Source organism: Aspergillus vadensis (genome assembly GCF_003184925.1).
Source record: "Aspergillus vadensis CBS 113365 unplaced genomic scaffold BO88scaffold_21, whole genome shotgun sequence".
In the NCBI taxonomy this organism is placed as follows: domain Eukaryota; kingdom Fungi; phylum Ascomycota; class Eurotiomycetes; order Eurotiales; family Aspergillaceae; genus Aspergillus; species Aspergillus vadensis.
In genome coordinates this window covers 265,659-282,012 of record NW_020292059.1, presented here as the reverse complement: position 1 = coordinate 282,012, position 16,354 = coordinate 265,659, and the positions used below count along the sequence as shown (strand labels likewise).

General features: G+C 50.7%; 4 protein-coding genes across 4 annotated transcripts; 3 read left to right on the top strand and 1 right to left on the bottom strand.

The window, feature by feature from the left end:
- Positions 1 to 482: 482 nt before the first annotated feature.
- Positions 483 to 846, top strand: BO88DRAFT_116418 (uncharacterized protein). Its single transcript, XM_025701315.1, has one exon. It carries the CDS (start codon positions 568 to 570, stop codon positions 784 to 786), a length of 219 nt encoding a protein of 72 aa, XP_025560155.1. The 5' UTR covers positions 483 to 567; the 3' UTR covers positions 787 to 846.
- A 535-nt stretch (positions 847 to 1,381) lies between these two features.
- BO88DRAFT_406827 (SUR7/PalI family protein) lies at positions 1,382 to 2,850 on the top strand. The gene has a single exon (XM_025707257.1). The coding sequence runs from the start codon at positions 1,651 to 1,653 to the stop codon at positions 2,590 to 2,592; it is 942 nt and encodes a 313-aa protein (XP_025560154.1). The 5' UTR covers positions 1,382 to 1,650; the 3' UTR covers positions 2,593 to 2,850.
- A 528-nt stretch (positions 2,851 to 3,378) lies between these two features.
- Positions 3,379 to 7,807, bottom strand: BO88DRAFT_406826 (uncharacterized protein). The gene is made up of 2 exons (XM_025707256.1): positions 7,458 to 7,807; positions 3,379 to 7,395 (listed from the first exon to the last, which is right to left on the bottom strand). The coding sequence occupies exons 1-2, from the start codon at positions 7,605 to 7,607 to the stop codon at positions 3,556 to 3,558; spliced, it is 3,990 nt and encodes a 1,329-aa protein (XP_025560153.1). The 5' UTR covers positions 7,608 to 7,807; the 3' UTR covers positions 3,379 to 3,555.
- Positions 7,808 to 8,036: 229 nt separating this feature from the next.
- On the top strand, positions 8,037 to 16,212 carry BO88DRAFT_489915 (1-phosphatidylinositol-3-phosphate 5-kinase FAB1). The gene is made up of 2 exons (XM_025712740.1): positions 8,037 to 15,684; positions 15,743 to 16,212. The coding sequence occupies exons 1-2, from the start codon at positions 8,366 to 8,368 to the stop codon at positions 15,855 to 15,857; spliced, it is 7,434 nt and encodes a 2,477-aa protein (XP_025560152.1). The 5' UTR covers positions 8,037 to 8,365; the 3' UTR covers positions 15,858 to 16,212.
- Positions 16,213 to 16,354: the final 142 nt, after the last annotated feature.

Below are 16,354 nucleotides of genomic sequence, written 5' to 3'. Positions count from 1 at the left end.
TCAACGAATTGCGTAGGAAGTAATGATCTGACGACCCACTGGTCGTAGGATATACAAAGCTCTCCTCATCAGCCTTATCGGATAAATGATGTTCGTGGACGAACACCGCGATGTTGAATGCATGAGAAAGCAACGACTGCAGGTAGGGCAGTGATGGGATGGTCGAGGCCGAACGAGGAACCATGGATGAGAGACGGGCCCGCCAAGACGCTCAACGTAAGCCCGGGTTAATAGTCTGGTCGATCGGAGAGGGTCAATCCCGGCACTTTTCCCGTCTGCCGCGACGGTTGAGAATTGAAACAGCAGATTTGCTTCTTTTCATAGGTGGTTATGAAGTCATGACTCGACTAGTCGTGGTTGATTACGCCAGTTGCCTTGCTAAGAATATTCCGTGGTGATGATCCATCAATCACTGTCGAGATGACTTGTTGGGCACTTCATCGGACGTCCCTGAGGCAGTACCATGGGACGGACAGGAGGGAATATGTCGATGCAGAAGAAACTTCCGAGAATGTCATGCATACCAATAAAAGCATCCAACATTGACCGCGTATTGCCAAGCTCAAAATGATGAAGCCTAGTCAGTGGAGGTTCCGTGGTTGGTGGGCTGAGGGTGAGACACGCTCATCCAGAGATCCAGGCTCACAGGAAATCTTGGGAATGGGATGGTTAAGCAGATTCCCGATGATGACGATCGCTACTTCACTGTACGGTGCCTCTTTGGTCCACCGTGTATCAGATAGGTTGGTTGGAGTGATACGATCCAACTTGACCCGACCGACATAGATTGCGCAGGACTACTCAGTTAATAGCCAGGATTCCCGTGTGTGTATAAAATTGATGAAATGGAATACATCAACTGACTTGACAAAATATGAGGAAACAAGGTTAATACCAGAGTCATAATAATGATAATGAGGAAGAGGACGCGTATTACCCCAGCCACTTTCTGACGTGGCGGTAGGGCTGGTGAGTCTCCGCCACGAGGGTCAGTTTCCTCGATGGGGACTAGTCCCTTGCAGTGTGCTCTGTGCAATGTCAACAGAAATATTGCTTGCTATGAAAATATCTGCTCATTACCAGAACCCTTTAAAAAAAAAGGCTCCACTATCAACCGTGCTGGATCCCGCGTTTGGGTTGCGGTGGAAACTCGCTCGAATTTATTATAGAAACAAGCGTGGCGTAGTCCATCATCTGCCCTCCGTGATTGGCCCGCTGATCAACCAAACTCTCTCCATCTGACTGCGCCTCCCCAATAAACTAAATTCAAAAGCAGTAAATAACAAGTAATTTTGTGTTGATCCCCCAGCAGCCTCTTTTATAAAATCATCCTGTCCCAGCCTTCTTCTCATCTTTCATCTCACACATTCCTCATCACCACCCATCATCCTGATACACTCACGTTCAGTGTCCTGCTTCTATTTATTTAACCACCTGTTCGGACCTGAAATCAAATCTACTCCCCGATAAGCAAGGGAAAACAACCACAGCATACATACATCCCCACGTCATCCTCCACATCAACCGTCACCATGGGTAAAGGCGGTCGCATTGTCTGCATCTTCACTCCATATGTCCTCACCATCGCTTCCTTAATATGTATCATCATGGTGGGCCTGGGCTGCACAAAATCCAGCTCCAGCACGCTAAATGATCTCTACTTCTTCAGAGTACGTCTTGCTTACCTTTCATGCATCCCCACTCAAATGTCCGATCGTACTGACTCCGCTCCAGGCCAACCTCAAGAACATCACCTCCGAAGCCTCTTCCACCGCATCAACAGTATCCTCCGTCGTGAGTGACCTGACCGGTGTTTCGGATGGCGATCTCTCCGCTGCGCTCGAGGAAATCGAGGAACAATACAACATCGAGGACTTCTACGCCATTGGTCTATGGGGCTACTGTGAAGGAAACATCACCTCCAACAACAGCTATCAAACCAGCAACTGCTCCAAGCCCGAGGCCGAGTTCTGGTTCAACCCTATGGAGGTCTGGAACCTGGAAGAGACCGGCCTGGAGAATGCCCTTCCCAGCAACGTCAAGAGCGCCCTGAACACCTACAAGGCCGTTTCCAAGTGGATGTTCATCGCCTACGTCATCGCCTTCGCTCTCACCATCGTCGAGCTGGTCGTCGGTGTCTTTGCGATCTGCAGTCGCTGGGGTAGCTGCGTGACCAGCTTGGTGTCTGCTGTTGCTTTCCTCTTCACCGCTGCCGCTTCCGTCACTTCCACCGCCATGTTCGCCGTCCTCAAGGGTGTCTTCAAGTCCGATCTCGAGCAATACGGCATCAAGGGTCAAATGGGCAAGAACATCTACGTCGCCACCTGGCTCGCGGTCGCCTTCTCTCTCGGAGCCACTCTCTTCTGGATCATCAGCTCCTGCTGCTGCTCCGGTCGCTCCCCTTACAACCACCGCAACCGCAACCGCGCTGTCATGGCCGAAAAGACTCCCTACACCTACGAGGCTCTGGGCCCTCACGGCCAGATCCAGCCGACCCCTTACACCAACACCTCTTACCCTCCCCCGCCTCCGATCCACAACAACCAGACCACGGGTCGCACGAACGCCTATGAACCCTTCCGTCATGCTTAGATGATGGTCTACCACCAACATCAATCACAAAAAACACTTCCTGAATAAGAAAGGAAGGGATCCATTCAACATTTGTTCATACTGGCGTTCTGGTTTGGGTTGGTTCGGTCATGACAACAACAACCTGATGATGACATTTTTTATATTGTACTTGTGTATTTTGTTTCCAGCCAAGAAAAGGCAGGAAAGCTCGTGTGCATACCCGTGATACCCCGAGTATGGAGGGTTTGGAATTTGGATTATAGAGCTCTTGGTCCGGCACTGATTCTTCAAGTGCTGCGACTCTTGGCATGATGAATTAATGCTAGTTGCATCCATCTATTGTATATGAATTGAAAATATCTACCTTTATCCATTTTTACTATTTTACCTGGTAACTAGCCCATTGGTAATTACTTTGTAAAGTGATAGACATAAGTTTTACCTTATTGCCTGCGTGTTTACTCACCATGGTGCCGATTAAGGTATAAGTAATTAATAACTGAGTAGGGAAATATGCACGTCGCTGTTTGAAGAAATAAGATGCTTACCTACTACGTCAACAATGCTTTTGTCATGTGGTTGAGCTGAACAATGTTTCCTATTCGGGAAGTGGACAATGACCCAATTTTACTGTCCACCTCTTGCTGTGTAGCGGCTCTTCGATTGAAATACCATCCGACATTGCTCTGTGAACCACAGTACTCCTTCTAAACAGTCCACTCTCATTCTTCCATCGAAGAGGCATTTGATTACGGGCTTACTGGCTTAAAGGTCATAATATATATGAACCACACTCATATCTCTCATCAATAAAATATCAAGTAAGAAAACGAGATATAGCAACGACAATGATAATAATACAAACAAAGAAGGTAAGATAACCACCTTAAAAATACAGGTAAAGAAAAAAAGGGGGTATAGGAAGAATAATATCCCAGAAGATAAATGAATTGGAAACATGAATAGGGGATAGATTAGCTTTCATCGACGATATCCAGGACGCTGGATCACTCCCTTCTCATCAACTGGCAGGTAGGCGCCGCCTCGTCGGTTACGTTCAGAAAGAACGGCCTGGTCCGCTCGTGCCCATTGCTTGAAGGGCGTATTAGGGTCGTCAGACCAGACAGGGCCTTTGGGACGGATGTGTCGAAGGGACACGAACCAATTCTCGTTGACACTTTCCGTGTCGGATTCGGGTTCGAGGTCTGAAAGCTGCTGCTGCTGCTGCGCGGCATCTTGGGTCTCTGCGCCGAGCTCAATGCTGGCTGTTTCGTGCGTCTCGTCAATCATTTCGTCGTCTTCGTCTTCTTCGTCGGAGTGGTCGGAGTCGGAATCTGCGTCACTACCTGGGGGCAGTGGTATTGCATTTGGCTTTGTTTCTGAATCGGTGTCATCGTCTTCATAGTGGCTGGACTCGCTCACAATGTCAGATTCGGTTGAACCTTGTGGGGAGTGGGGGACTGAGTGGTGCTGTAGTTCCAACTCATCGTCCTGCTCTGTGCCTGCTGGGTCTGCCATTGCAGCTTCACTTTCGGGTATGCTGGAGTCCAAGTCCGGTTTGGGTTGCTCGTCCATGATATAATCTCCACTCTCTGGGACACTTGAGTCCAGGTTATCTTCCTGAGAGGTTTCGTGCGCAGCCGAGGGTATCTCCGCGCGATTGATGGCATTCTCCACGGCACTGGACTCTGGCTGTCCCGGCCCTGCCAGCTCTTCAGCAATGGCTGTTCCCTCGCGAGTGTTGACCTGGCTTTGTGTCTCCTTTTCGTCCAAAGTAGACTTCAAGTACTGTTCTAATTGCGCAGACGGGGTGTCTTCATTCACAAACGGGTCTTGAACGTCGTAATAAGTTTCGCCTGCAGGAACGGAAGACTCCAAGGGCTGTTCTTCCACCGGCGGGCCATCCCGGGCTTGCCTATTCTCATGTACTGAAATATCCGACTTCGAATCCTGTTCCAAGTCTGTCTCCATAGCCTCTTCGTCCAGTATTGGGAGGTCTGGTGCATTGTCACGCCTGACCTTTGTCTGAGGTGTGGGAGACGACATAACACACGACATATAGTCCATATCCGTATCAGACTGGGTTCCCTGAGTCTCGGGACCAAAGGAATGGGCGTGGAAATTAGTGAATCGCTCGACAAGACTCTCCGTAAAAGAAGCGTTTGCTTTTCGAGATGTGATATCGGTATCGGGCGCCCCAGCTTGATCTGCGGAAACATACTGTGCCGCACTAATCTCGATCCCGTGAGTGGTAATGCTCCGTTTCTTGTATGAAGGCCTAGAGTAGGACGACGAAAAGAAGTCTTCATATGCCAACGACTTGGTACCCGCGGAGAGACACTCTTCAATATAGCGTGGATAATCCTCGAGATGCTTGATTATGAAGTCATCCCATAAGAAAGACCGCTGCAAGTGTCCCTTGGAGCGGACAGCGTGGAGTTTCGAGCAAAGCTCGGTAAAGTGAGCGAAGCCCCCTGAATAGTTCGGATAATCACGCCGAAACTTTTCATACACCCTTTGCGCCTCCTCCAACTTTTGGGTGGAGTGGTTGATGTAGCTTCGGCGACGAACGACTATGTTCAACGCTGGTTCTTCGGCTGGCTCTTGATGAGACGCCATCTTGGGCCTTTTTGCAGGGGACTCTTGCTCTTGTTCGACCTCCGACACACGACGTTTTGGGCGCGACATTGTGGGCTGATCAATGCCCGCTACAACCGCCCCGATCTCCGAAGGTATTGACGAAGGCATTTCTCGGAACGAGGAAAACGGATCTGACTTCTGTGAGTTGAGCATCTGGCCTTTGGTCGAGGCACTGCGCGGTTGGACTCCTGAAGCAGATGGATTGAGCCCCAAGTCCGACGTCGTATATGGCGTTGTGTCAGTATGCAGACTGCCGTTGCTCACTTGTGTGCCAAGTACATCGGAGTTCTTATTAGCGGTGGCGCCATCTTGACGATCCTGGGATGAAGTCCCTTTGGATCCACTACTGGCATACGTGTTCAGGATCCGTGATTGAGATGACGATTTCGCTGCGTCAGATGACAGCTGCCCATCGTGACGAGTTTGCAATCCAGCGTCCTTCTTAGCAAAGTCCCTAGATTGACGGCTAACATTGTTGTCTGGCGTGTCCACAACCTGCACATGTTCGCGAATGCGAGGCCCAGGAAGTGATGAGCCAGAGCTTATAACCTCTTGTTCTGATTGACTAGTAACTTGCACTTGTTGCACATCACCGAGTGGACACGGAACGGACGTGTCCATCACCGAGTCTTCGCTTTCAGCATCGGAATCATCCTGGAGATCCTGAATATGAGTTGTATCTTTCATTTGAGACGCTCCACAACCAACAAGCTGACCATCCCCGTCGGGGCCTGTATAAATGGGGTCCTCCTTGTTCTTGAACATCGGTTGCGGTATGATTTGATCGCCACGAGCAGACTCCAAGCTACCTCGCGGAGGTTGTTCGGATGCCTCGATTTTTGAGTCTCCTCCCTTCCTAAAGGTACGAACACGCACTGGGCTGCTATCTGCAGGCAAAATTTGACGTGAACGTGACTCTTGCTCTGGGGAAATTGACCATTGTGACGTCAAAGGCTCGCCCTCTGATTCCGAATCGGTCTGAGGTGTAGGGCTGGGCTGGCTAGGAAGAAGCTGGTGAGATTCAGTCTCCACGTCCACAGACATCTCCTCTCGAGCCATGCGACTTCTTCGAAGTGCCGTTTTGTTCCATTGATCAAGGAGTCTGGGCGGCACATGTCCTTGTGGCGTGCTTTCTCCTGGAGATGGTGGTATCCAGCGGCGCCTATGTTGTTCCAGCAGTTCAGCTTGCTCTTTTGGGATTTCTATGTCTCTCCGTCGAATCTTTGTCATTCCATGCCAAGGATCGGTATCACCGGGACACGGTCTCTCCGGTTTCATAGACTGAGAAGAGGGTTTATTAGAACTTCCCTGAACCGCAATGGATGCCGACCCATTTGCTGTGACAGCACCATTTGAGTCCTTTGTAAATTCGCCTGATGGTTCATAGGGTGGCTGGCCAACTCTCTGGGTCACCGGCTCGCTTGGCAGTCGAATGAGGGTATCAGGTTTCCCTGTCCCCGTGGCATCCTCAAGCCTCGTGGGGCTAGTAGCCGATGAACTTCGCCGGACAGTCATGGAGTTGGGGGAAGGCTTGGTAATATCGGCGCTGTTCTGTCTACTCCGAAGCTGTTCTGCAGCATTTGTTTTTCGTCTGTGCATATTGTCACTACTTGTTTCGGGAACATTCGGCGCTCCGGCAAGCATTTCTGCATTCCCCAATAAACTATTTGTCATATGAGAACAGCTAACAGACGAGGTACGAGCCGCTGGACTCTTGAAAGCGGACATTGGGGGTAGTTGGGACATGAGGAGGTCTTGCGAAGCAGATATCCGAGTGTCTTGGTATGCCTGTGTTCCAAAAGTATCATCAAATGGTTCCGCATATGCCGCATGTTGCGCCTCGAGGCCTCTGATACCGTGAACGACATGTTGCATCAATTTTTTGACGGAAGGGTTCTTATTAACGAACTTGCCCTGCGGGGCTGATTTAATTTTGCCGCGGCCCCAGTCGATATCGAAACGTTGAACATATAGATGAACCTTTGGCTCAACCATCGCATACTCCAGGACTACCTGAAAGTCCAACAACTGGATATAGTAACCCCGAGCCAGGTCCGCACCCAATGGATGGTCCGGTGCTGTTTTCCCGTATACCCGTAATGCCTCGTGTGTAAGGATCGCCTCGATCTGAGATTTGGAGTCGGTCAAGATTAATTTGGGTACATCCTCTTGCTCCCTCCACTAGTCGGAAAATATAGTCAGTGCATTAGTCCTCATAACCGCAGGAGGTTGATCGAACTTACACCTTGGATCAAAGCCGAATGCTGAACATGGGTAGAAAAACGAAGGTTACTACCATCATCCTCGTACTTGGTAATACTAGCTGAACCTTGGCTATAAGATGCGAGACATCTCTCAATGACGGGCGCAATCCAGATCTCGGCGGAGGCCATTGTGAGGATCTAGAAGCGGGCAAAGGCGAGCGAGCTTTTTGGTATAGGGCCACATAGTCTGGTGATAGATTTCAGCAGATGAAGGTTTGGTTAGTGTACGTATACGGATCCACGTTTGTTTTCATTCCATCTGCAGATGCAGAACTGTATAGTGGGTAGCAAAATCCATGATCTTATCGCTTCGATTATTTGAGTCTGGCTCCTAGCGCAAGCTGCGCAGTTCATTAATTTGTTCCTGGCAGACGCGACCTCGTCGGCAACCGACGCGCCTGACCGCCTTCACTGTGGCGCAAGCATATACTAGCCACCACACCAGCCACAATGCGGTGGCCGACGCGAACCACGTCATTGGGCAGCGGCACATGTCATGGGCACCGCCCGAATCCCTGTTGCTGCTAATCGACGAGGTCTAGACAGTAGACAGTGCAGCCTGTCTCATTCAGCATCTCTTCTCCCCCGCTTTGCTCCTCTTCTCTCATCGGAGACAAAGGTTGCCTTGCCTGCCCTCCTCGGTGTCTTCTACTGACTAATCTTGTTATTATCCGACTTCCCTCCAGAGAATGTGGAGTCCAACTCACCCATGCATGGACACTCACCGCACAGACTCCGATCACCGAGCAACGGAAGCTTCTCCGCAGCAAGATACCGCAAATGCTTGCCACCCCTTGCCTTGCTAAACCTGTCTGATTAACGTTCGATAAGATTCCGCGGGGATATCTGCTTTTTCGTGTCCCATCTCTGGGTACGAAGAAGCCTGGATGGCTTCCCAACAGTCCCAAGGGACCTCGAGCCCCTCCGCCTCTTCTGTCTTCCTTCCTCTCGGTCGCCGCGGTTCTCGAGCTTCTGTATCAACGCAGGCGGAACGTGAAAGTCTGCACGCAGCCCTCGATCAAATACATACCGCTGCCTACCAGTCGGACGCCTTGACAGTTTTCAACGAGTTCACGAGCCCTCCTGCCCCATCATCTGCATCAGACGAGAAAACCATATCCGGCGAGCTGCAAGGTGGGCTGAGCGGGCTATATAGTCGCTTTAGGACGTCAGTGGGTGGGATTGTGAGCGGGGTTGGGAAATCCTCAGACAAGAATACTGTGGATGATACTGGTTTGAAAAGTCCCCCGTCAGAGCGCTCTTCCATGAAGCCTACCCATGAGTCTTCGGAATCCTATCAGCACCATGCGGGCTCGTCACAGGGATCGAGGCTTCACTCCCCGGCTCCTGGGAGCCAGCACTCCTTCCAGGATGGTGCTTCTGGACCGGGGAAGAGCGCAAAATACCCCCCCAAATCAACAAGTTCATCCTCGAAGCCGTTAATATCACCTGCGCTGAAATCCCCGGTGCCACCTTTACCCAAAGCTACGGGTAGCTCCACAGCCATTGACCCGATGGTAACCGAGCTTCATGTGAATGCTACTCATGCCTCAAGTACGAACTCGATCAATCTTTCCACTAACAGCCTGCAAACTGTGGAGTCCGCTGGAACGGACAGGGAAGATGGCCCTCATACTGCATCCATGTCCTCGTCGGGTTGGAGCCAGCGGCTCTCTAATTCCCCGGTATTACAGGTCAAATCCAGTTCCGTGAACGAAGCTCCAGCAAGCCATGATATCAGCAGAACGTCTACCATGGGGAGTCAGGTGCCTGAAAATTTCCGTAGGTCGGATTCGCAGGGAACTCATGAGATAGAGGCTGCTCTGCCTGGCCCGCTGCGAAAGGCTAAACGTTCGATCGATGGAACCCCAGATGGTATCCCCTTCCCCCCCGAAAGGCTACGATCGAATTCAGGCGCGTCATTCAGCCTGGACAGAATCAACACAGCCTCTGGATCAAGAACGAATAGCGTCACTCAGTACAACAGCAATGAGGTAGCTCCCTTCATTGAAAAGCAAGTTCCCTCTGGAGTTGCTACGCCCCTGCCAATGCCCGATGATGAGACTCAACGGAAAGAACTACCAAAGCCATTAATCAAGCATAAGACTGGAGAAAGGCAGTCCATATCGAGCGCGAGCCGGTTGCCAGGATATGTGGCATCCCAAGCCTCCACAGCAGAATCCGTAACTGGCCCACCAGCTCTGGCGCCATTAAACACGTCTGTGGACCGCGTTTCTGGCACAGACGGAAGAAGCTGGCGGCCGCATGCGAGTGGCGATGGCGTCATGTCCCAGCTCCGAAGCAAGCTACTAAGCAAGGAGTTTTGGATGCGAGACGAAAATGCCAAAGATTGCTTCCATTGTGGCGAACCTTTCTCTACATTCCGACGAAAGCACCACTGTCGGACGTGCGGGCAAATTTTTGACTCTAAATGCACATTATTAATCCCGGGTGACCGGTTTAGCCAAACCGGAACTATACGTGTGTGCAAGCCTTGCGAGGCTATGATAAATGGCCATGACGACGATTCTTCCGAGTTCTCTGACAGCGAGCAAAGCCCCATACCGCTCAATCCTCGGATGTCCGAATTTGGGGCGGGGATTTATCCGCGTATTCCTTCTGAGGAGGATGATACCTCATCGGTCGTGTCTCAGTCCATAGAACATGTGATGAAGACTCCTACTATGGCCATTCCCGCGACACGGCGTGCAGGAGAAGGCCACAACCGCCGCTCAGCTGTGCTTGAAATTAGCCCAGATAGACCACTAGCCCGGCCGACGTCCTCAAGATCCTTGAAGTCGTCATTGAGTGGGAGACCTCATTCAATGGGCCACAAGCGTCACCATTCCCGTCAGCAGTATATCCGAAGCTTCAAACCCCACCACGATGACCGTGCACCGTTCCAGCGGCGCCAAATAGATGATGCCGTACATGAGTCTCGGTTGCCTGCATTTCATAAAGATAACATCATCGATCCTGACCTGGCACAGTACCTCTCCGATGATGCCTCCAGTGGCGAGGAACAGCCCAATTTAATGTCTGCTGTATCAGAAGGCTCGTTGTCCAAAAGTGGTGGAGAAAGTGAGCGTACTACATTTAGTGGACTGCTTGCAGCCATGAAGAAAGGCCGACACGCGTTTGGAGATCGGAGTGTTGCTGGTTTAAACTCTTTTGGCCGCGAACCAGATGATGGTAGTGTTAGCAGCTCGAGAGCAGTAAATTTGCCTCGCGCTTCCCGTCGGCGCAATCTTAGTGTTGCAAGTAGTATTCATCAGCGCCACTCTCCGAGAGCATCGAAAGATAGCATGTTTAACTCACTTGAACAACCGCCTGCTGTTCATGTTCTCCCCCCGGGAGTTCCTCCAAGCGGCTTCAAAATGACCAGAAGCTCATCTATGAGAGGAGCAGGTGCGCCTCCGGTCGAGTTAAACAAGGCTAGCCTGCAGCATGTTCGCAAACTGCTACGACAGCTCCTCAAAGACTCGTCCGTGCCAAACGTCTCCAAGTGGGAAACGGCTCTTCTGCCGATACTTCTTAAGGCAGCGGACGAGGTCGTACCGGACGTGCAGGGGGGTGACGATATGGATATTCGTCACTATATAAAGCTAAAGAAGATCCTGGGTGGCCGACCAGGAGATACTTCCTATGTTTCCGGATTGGTATTTACGAAAAATCTTGCCCTCAAAAGTATGTCCAGGAGCATCCCGCAACCAAAGATCTTGATAATAGCTTTCCCCCTCGAATATGCACGGCATCAGCAGCACTTTATGAGCCTGGAACCTGTGATACGGCAGGAGCGTGAATTCCTTGCGAATCTGGTGAGCAGAATAGCTGCTTTGCGACCTAACTTACTTCTCGTTGAGAAGAACGTCTCCGGCTTGGCCTTGGAGCTGTTGGAAAAGGCCAATATCGCAACCGCATACAATGTCAAGTCGTCAGTACTTGAAGCTGTGTCTCGATGCACTCAAACAAGGATCATCACGTCTATGGACAAATTGGTGACCACCCCGGTGCATAGCGACTGCGGCAGTTTCGATGTCAAGACATATGTGTACAATGGCCGGAAAAAGACGTACATGTATCTTTCTGGCTGCCGTAAAGAATTGGGTTGCACGATTGTTTTGCGCGGCGGTGATAGCGAGGTGCTTGCAAAGGTCAAAAGAATCACTGAATTTATGACCTACGTTGTTTACAACCTCAAACTGGAGACCTGCTTGATGAGAGATGAATTTGCGCAGATGCCGGCATTGACTGATGCTGAGATGGAAAAGAAGATAGATGCAGGGCAAGATTCTAACGAAGGCGCGAGCAGTTCCTCGCCTAAAGACACCATAACCGACCTGGAGACTGCGAGCGAAGTGCCCGACGACGTTCCGAGGCCAACTTACTACGAAGATATTGTTCGGGACCATGAAACGAAGGTTCTATCCGCGTCTCCGTTTGTCCAGTTTGAGCCTCCCTACCTGCTCATGCGTGCCCGGGAGATGGAGCGCAAATTGGCTTATCTTAAGCGCCTCCGCGACAAAGACCTTAACCTTGACCAGCCAGCAGATGAGAAGGCCAAGTCTCAGAAATTCATACTGATAACTCCTGAAATGGTTCATGAGTCACCCGAGGGTGCTCCGCCCAAGGTTAAAGAAGTCCTACGCGCAGCCCATGATGCTGAGTATGACAGAGCTCTTCATCATTATCAAACCCAGAAGCGTCAGTGGGAGGCCTATGTCGCCGGAAGCGTCGGCCTTTTCGATCCGTACGCCCACCAAAACATCGTCGTCCTCTTCAGTCTTGTCTGCACCACAACGTCAATCCCCTGCTCTGGTCCAGATCTTCTTGCGCTCGAGTACTACAACGAGCATGGCGGCGACCCGATTTTCGAGCCAGACTGTACTTTAGGACAGTATGTCGAGGATATCTGTCTACACGCAAATGCAGTATGTACGGCAAACGGTTGCGAGAAGCGAATGTTTGAGCACCATCGTCAGTATGTGCATGGTGAAGCCCAGATAAGCGTTTTCACCCAGCCCTACCCCTCGAAACTGCGAGGCCTCCAAGACACAATCTTGATGTGGAGTTGTTGCAAGATCTGTGGTAATGAGACTCAGGTCTTTCCCATGTCGGAAAGTACTTGGAAATACTCCTTTGGGAAGTATTTGGAACTCTCCTTCTGGAGCAAGAATCTCCATGCTCGAGCGGGCGTTTGCCCTCATGACTTACAGCGTGACCACCTTCGCTTTTTTGGCTTCAAAGACGTTGCTATACGAATCCACTACGACAGCATCAACTTGCTTGAGATAATTGTTCCTAGAACTCGGGTTACATGGAAAGTGGACAATGACTTGAAACTCAGAAACGAGGTGTATCAGCGAATGGAGCATCGCATCACCCGGTTCATGGTTTCAGTCAAGGCACGGCTGAAGGGGATCAGTGTTGAGAGTGTTATTCCTAAGCAAGCCGAAGATTGCAAAACACAGATAGAGCATCTGAGTAAGAAGGCCAACGAGGATCACATCCTCTTGATCAAACAGCTACAGGAAAAATACACCAACTCGCGATACTGGGAAGTAATCCCTCTCAATGAAGTGCTCCGCTCCGTTCAGGAGAAGGTCGTTGAATGGGATGCTGCTTTCGCTGAATTTGAGAAGAATTTCTTCCCTTCGGAAAAAGATATCAAACGATTGGCTACTCTGCAGCTGAAGAAAATCTTCCTGGACAAGGATGTGTCGGTGATCCCTGAAGAGCCCCCTACCACGCCAAATGAGGCCGACAATGAAATTATCGAAATGCCGGAACGGATGCGACTAACGCGCCGTATGACACTTTCCCCGGAGAAGGCCCAGGATGTCCTAGTATCTGTTGTCGAAGAGCATTCGGGGGAGAAAGATGTTGCAGGAAGCCAGGAGAGTGATGCCATCAAGTCCGATGATGTCGGCTCTGCAACTCTCTCTTCCAGTTCAGGGAGCTCGCAGTTCTCACCCCCGCAGGCTGAAATTGCGGCCGAAAAAGAGGTGCAGCATCTGGATCTCGCAACATCTCTGAATCACTCTGAGCATCCGGTCTTAGCCCCGCCCACCACGAAGGCAATAGACAGTCAGGAGCCCCGGGAGCCCTCGGAGCCACTGGAGCCATCAGAGCCAAAGGCTACCCCTACTGATCCTGATGTGAACCCGACGGAACCCCCTCCTGAGGAGCCAAGTGCTCGCCAGAGGAAGAAAAGTGATGAAATTGAAAGAACTGCAACTCCAAGTCGTTTCCCATCAGCGATCCCCCGACTTGCCGAAGGTACTTTGCGACGCAGTGGAAAGTCTACATCTCCACCATTATTTCGGGCTCAAACGCAACCTGCTCCTTTCCACAGGGACCTTGGAAATGATACAACCCCAATTAAGGGCATGAAAATCGCCTTTGGCAGATTGACACCGTCTGATGGAGCTCCAAGTCCTCCCCTGGACTCCAGGTCCAGGTCTTCGGACAACAAGAAGCTCTCGGAACGTTTCAATCTGGCACTCCGAAGTGGAAGAATGACACCAGGCTCATCCCTCATACCGCGTTCTATCCCAACCCGAAAGAATACCCGGGTCTCGAACCTGGCTAAACACTTCGAACAGTTGAGCCGTGAGTTTGAGAAGGAACGGCAACGAGAAAGAGCGCGACGAGCTGCCAAAGGTACCCATTCTCGCGCAATCCCAATAGCTTCCTCGAAACCAATCGTCGAGGTATACAAGAATGTCAGGGAAGCAGTTGAAGAACGAGAGCCTTCTGGCGAAGGGGAAGATTTCATACCCCCAGCATCACGCGTCCCGGCGGACCAGTCAGGCAGAAACAGCGAAGATATGCCGAGGCGGGATTCTGAGGAAGAGAGCAGACAGGAGGATATCTCACAGGAACCTTCTGCAGCCAAGGAAGAAAAGGAGAGCGGTAGCCCGGAGGACGAACATGTCTTATCTGAGGTCGAAGGTGAGGAACACAGTGATGAAGACCGAGACGACCTGCAAAGACTAGACTCGAATGATGAGTTGAAGATGTCGCCTGAAGACGAGTCGATGGACCTGAAAGAGTTCCCCAAGCATGAGAGGAGTACGCTATTGAAGCTGCTGACCAACTTCTGGTCAGAGCGTTCTGCCAGCGGTTGGGCACCTCTAGATTATCCGCTTACCATGTCCGATCACGTTTTTGCGGATTGCGACATAATCGTGCGGGAGGACGAACCAAGCTCCCTGATCGCGTTCGCGCTGGACTCCAGCGACTACAAGGAGAAATTAGAAGCCATCCAAAGGCGCTACGAAGAGCCTGACGAGAAGGACACGTATGAAGAGGATGGCAACGATGCTTTGGACGAGACCCGAGTCGAACATGCGCTCTTGAGGTCGACAGGTACACATCTGAAGTATCAATTCCAGGAAGGTCAAGCGAAAATGCTGTGCAAGGTATTCTATGCGGAGCAGTTTGATGCCTTACGGAAGAAATGTGGAGTCGCAGAGCGGATTGTAGAATCGCTCTCTCGATGTGCCAAATGGGACTCCAAGGGAGGAAAGACCAAATCCCTATTCTTGAAGACTCTCGACGATCGCTTCATTCTCAAATCGCTGTCGCCCATTGAAACACAGGCATTCCTGAAATTCGCCCCAGCGTATTTCCAGATTATGTCCGAGGCACTGTTCCATGAGCTGCCATCTGCGATTGCGAAGATGTTTGGTTTCTATCAAGTGATCATCAAGAACCCCGCTACCGGGACAGAGTTTAACTGGTTCCTCCTGTTGATGGAGAACTTGTTCTACGATCGTGTTCCTACTCGGATTTTCGATTTGAAGGGTTCCATGCGGAATCGCAAAGTCCAGAGTACGGGAGAACGCAACGAGGTCTTGCTAGATGAGAACATGGTGGACTTCATCTACGAAACACCGTTATTTGCGCGGGAGCACTCAAAGAAGCTTCTGAGCCAGAGCGTCTGGAATGATACTCTGTTCCTGGGACGCCAGAACGTGATGGATTACTCGCTTATGATCGCTATCGACGAGAGTCGTTCAGAGCTAGTGGTTGGCGTGATCGATTGCATCCGCACATACACCTGGGATAAGAAATTAGAATCCTGGATCAAAGATCGTGGATTCGCTGGTGGTGGAAAGAACAGACCCACCGTCACCAGTCCAAAGGAGTACAAGAGTCGATTTAGAGAGGCAATGGCACGATACGTGCTCCAGGCCCCAAGGTATGTTTCCGAAACCTCACAATCTCAATCCCGCAGCATGTACTGACATGGCCATAAGCTGTTGGCACCAATTCCAAAATTCCCAGCTCTACAGATACGCCCCAGTCGAACATTACCCGAGCCAGAGTTATGCCGCCGCGGACGCTGATGCCCTCGAGGAGATAGCAAGCTGAGCGAATCAGTTTCCCCGCGGACTGTTCTGTACTGATTAAGACCCTCATGACGGATATGACTTGACGAACACGACATGATGTACCAAAAATTCCCACTTCCAGTTCATTCATTGATGCTACATTTGCACTTGGTGTGTCCATCCAACTTTTGTGTACGGTCTTTGAGCGGTATTTTTCTTTTCTATTACTTTTGCTGTTTTCTCCTCGTTCCACAAGCATTCCTTCATTTTAATGAGTGTATGAGACCACACCACCACCACCTAGACTAGGACTTACCATAATACCACACACCCGGCCATAATGACCATTATGACAACACAAGCAAATTAAAGCAGCAATCTGAATACCCTTCCCTACCTAGAATCCAATACAAAAAAAACATAACAAAAAGAATACCCGAAGTAGTAAAACATAGTACGTAGTAATCCTTTTTCCGGAAGAACCCCGCGAGTGTCACACATCCCGAACACACCATCGGCTGAATTCGGGACGCTCGG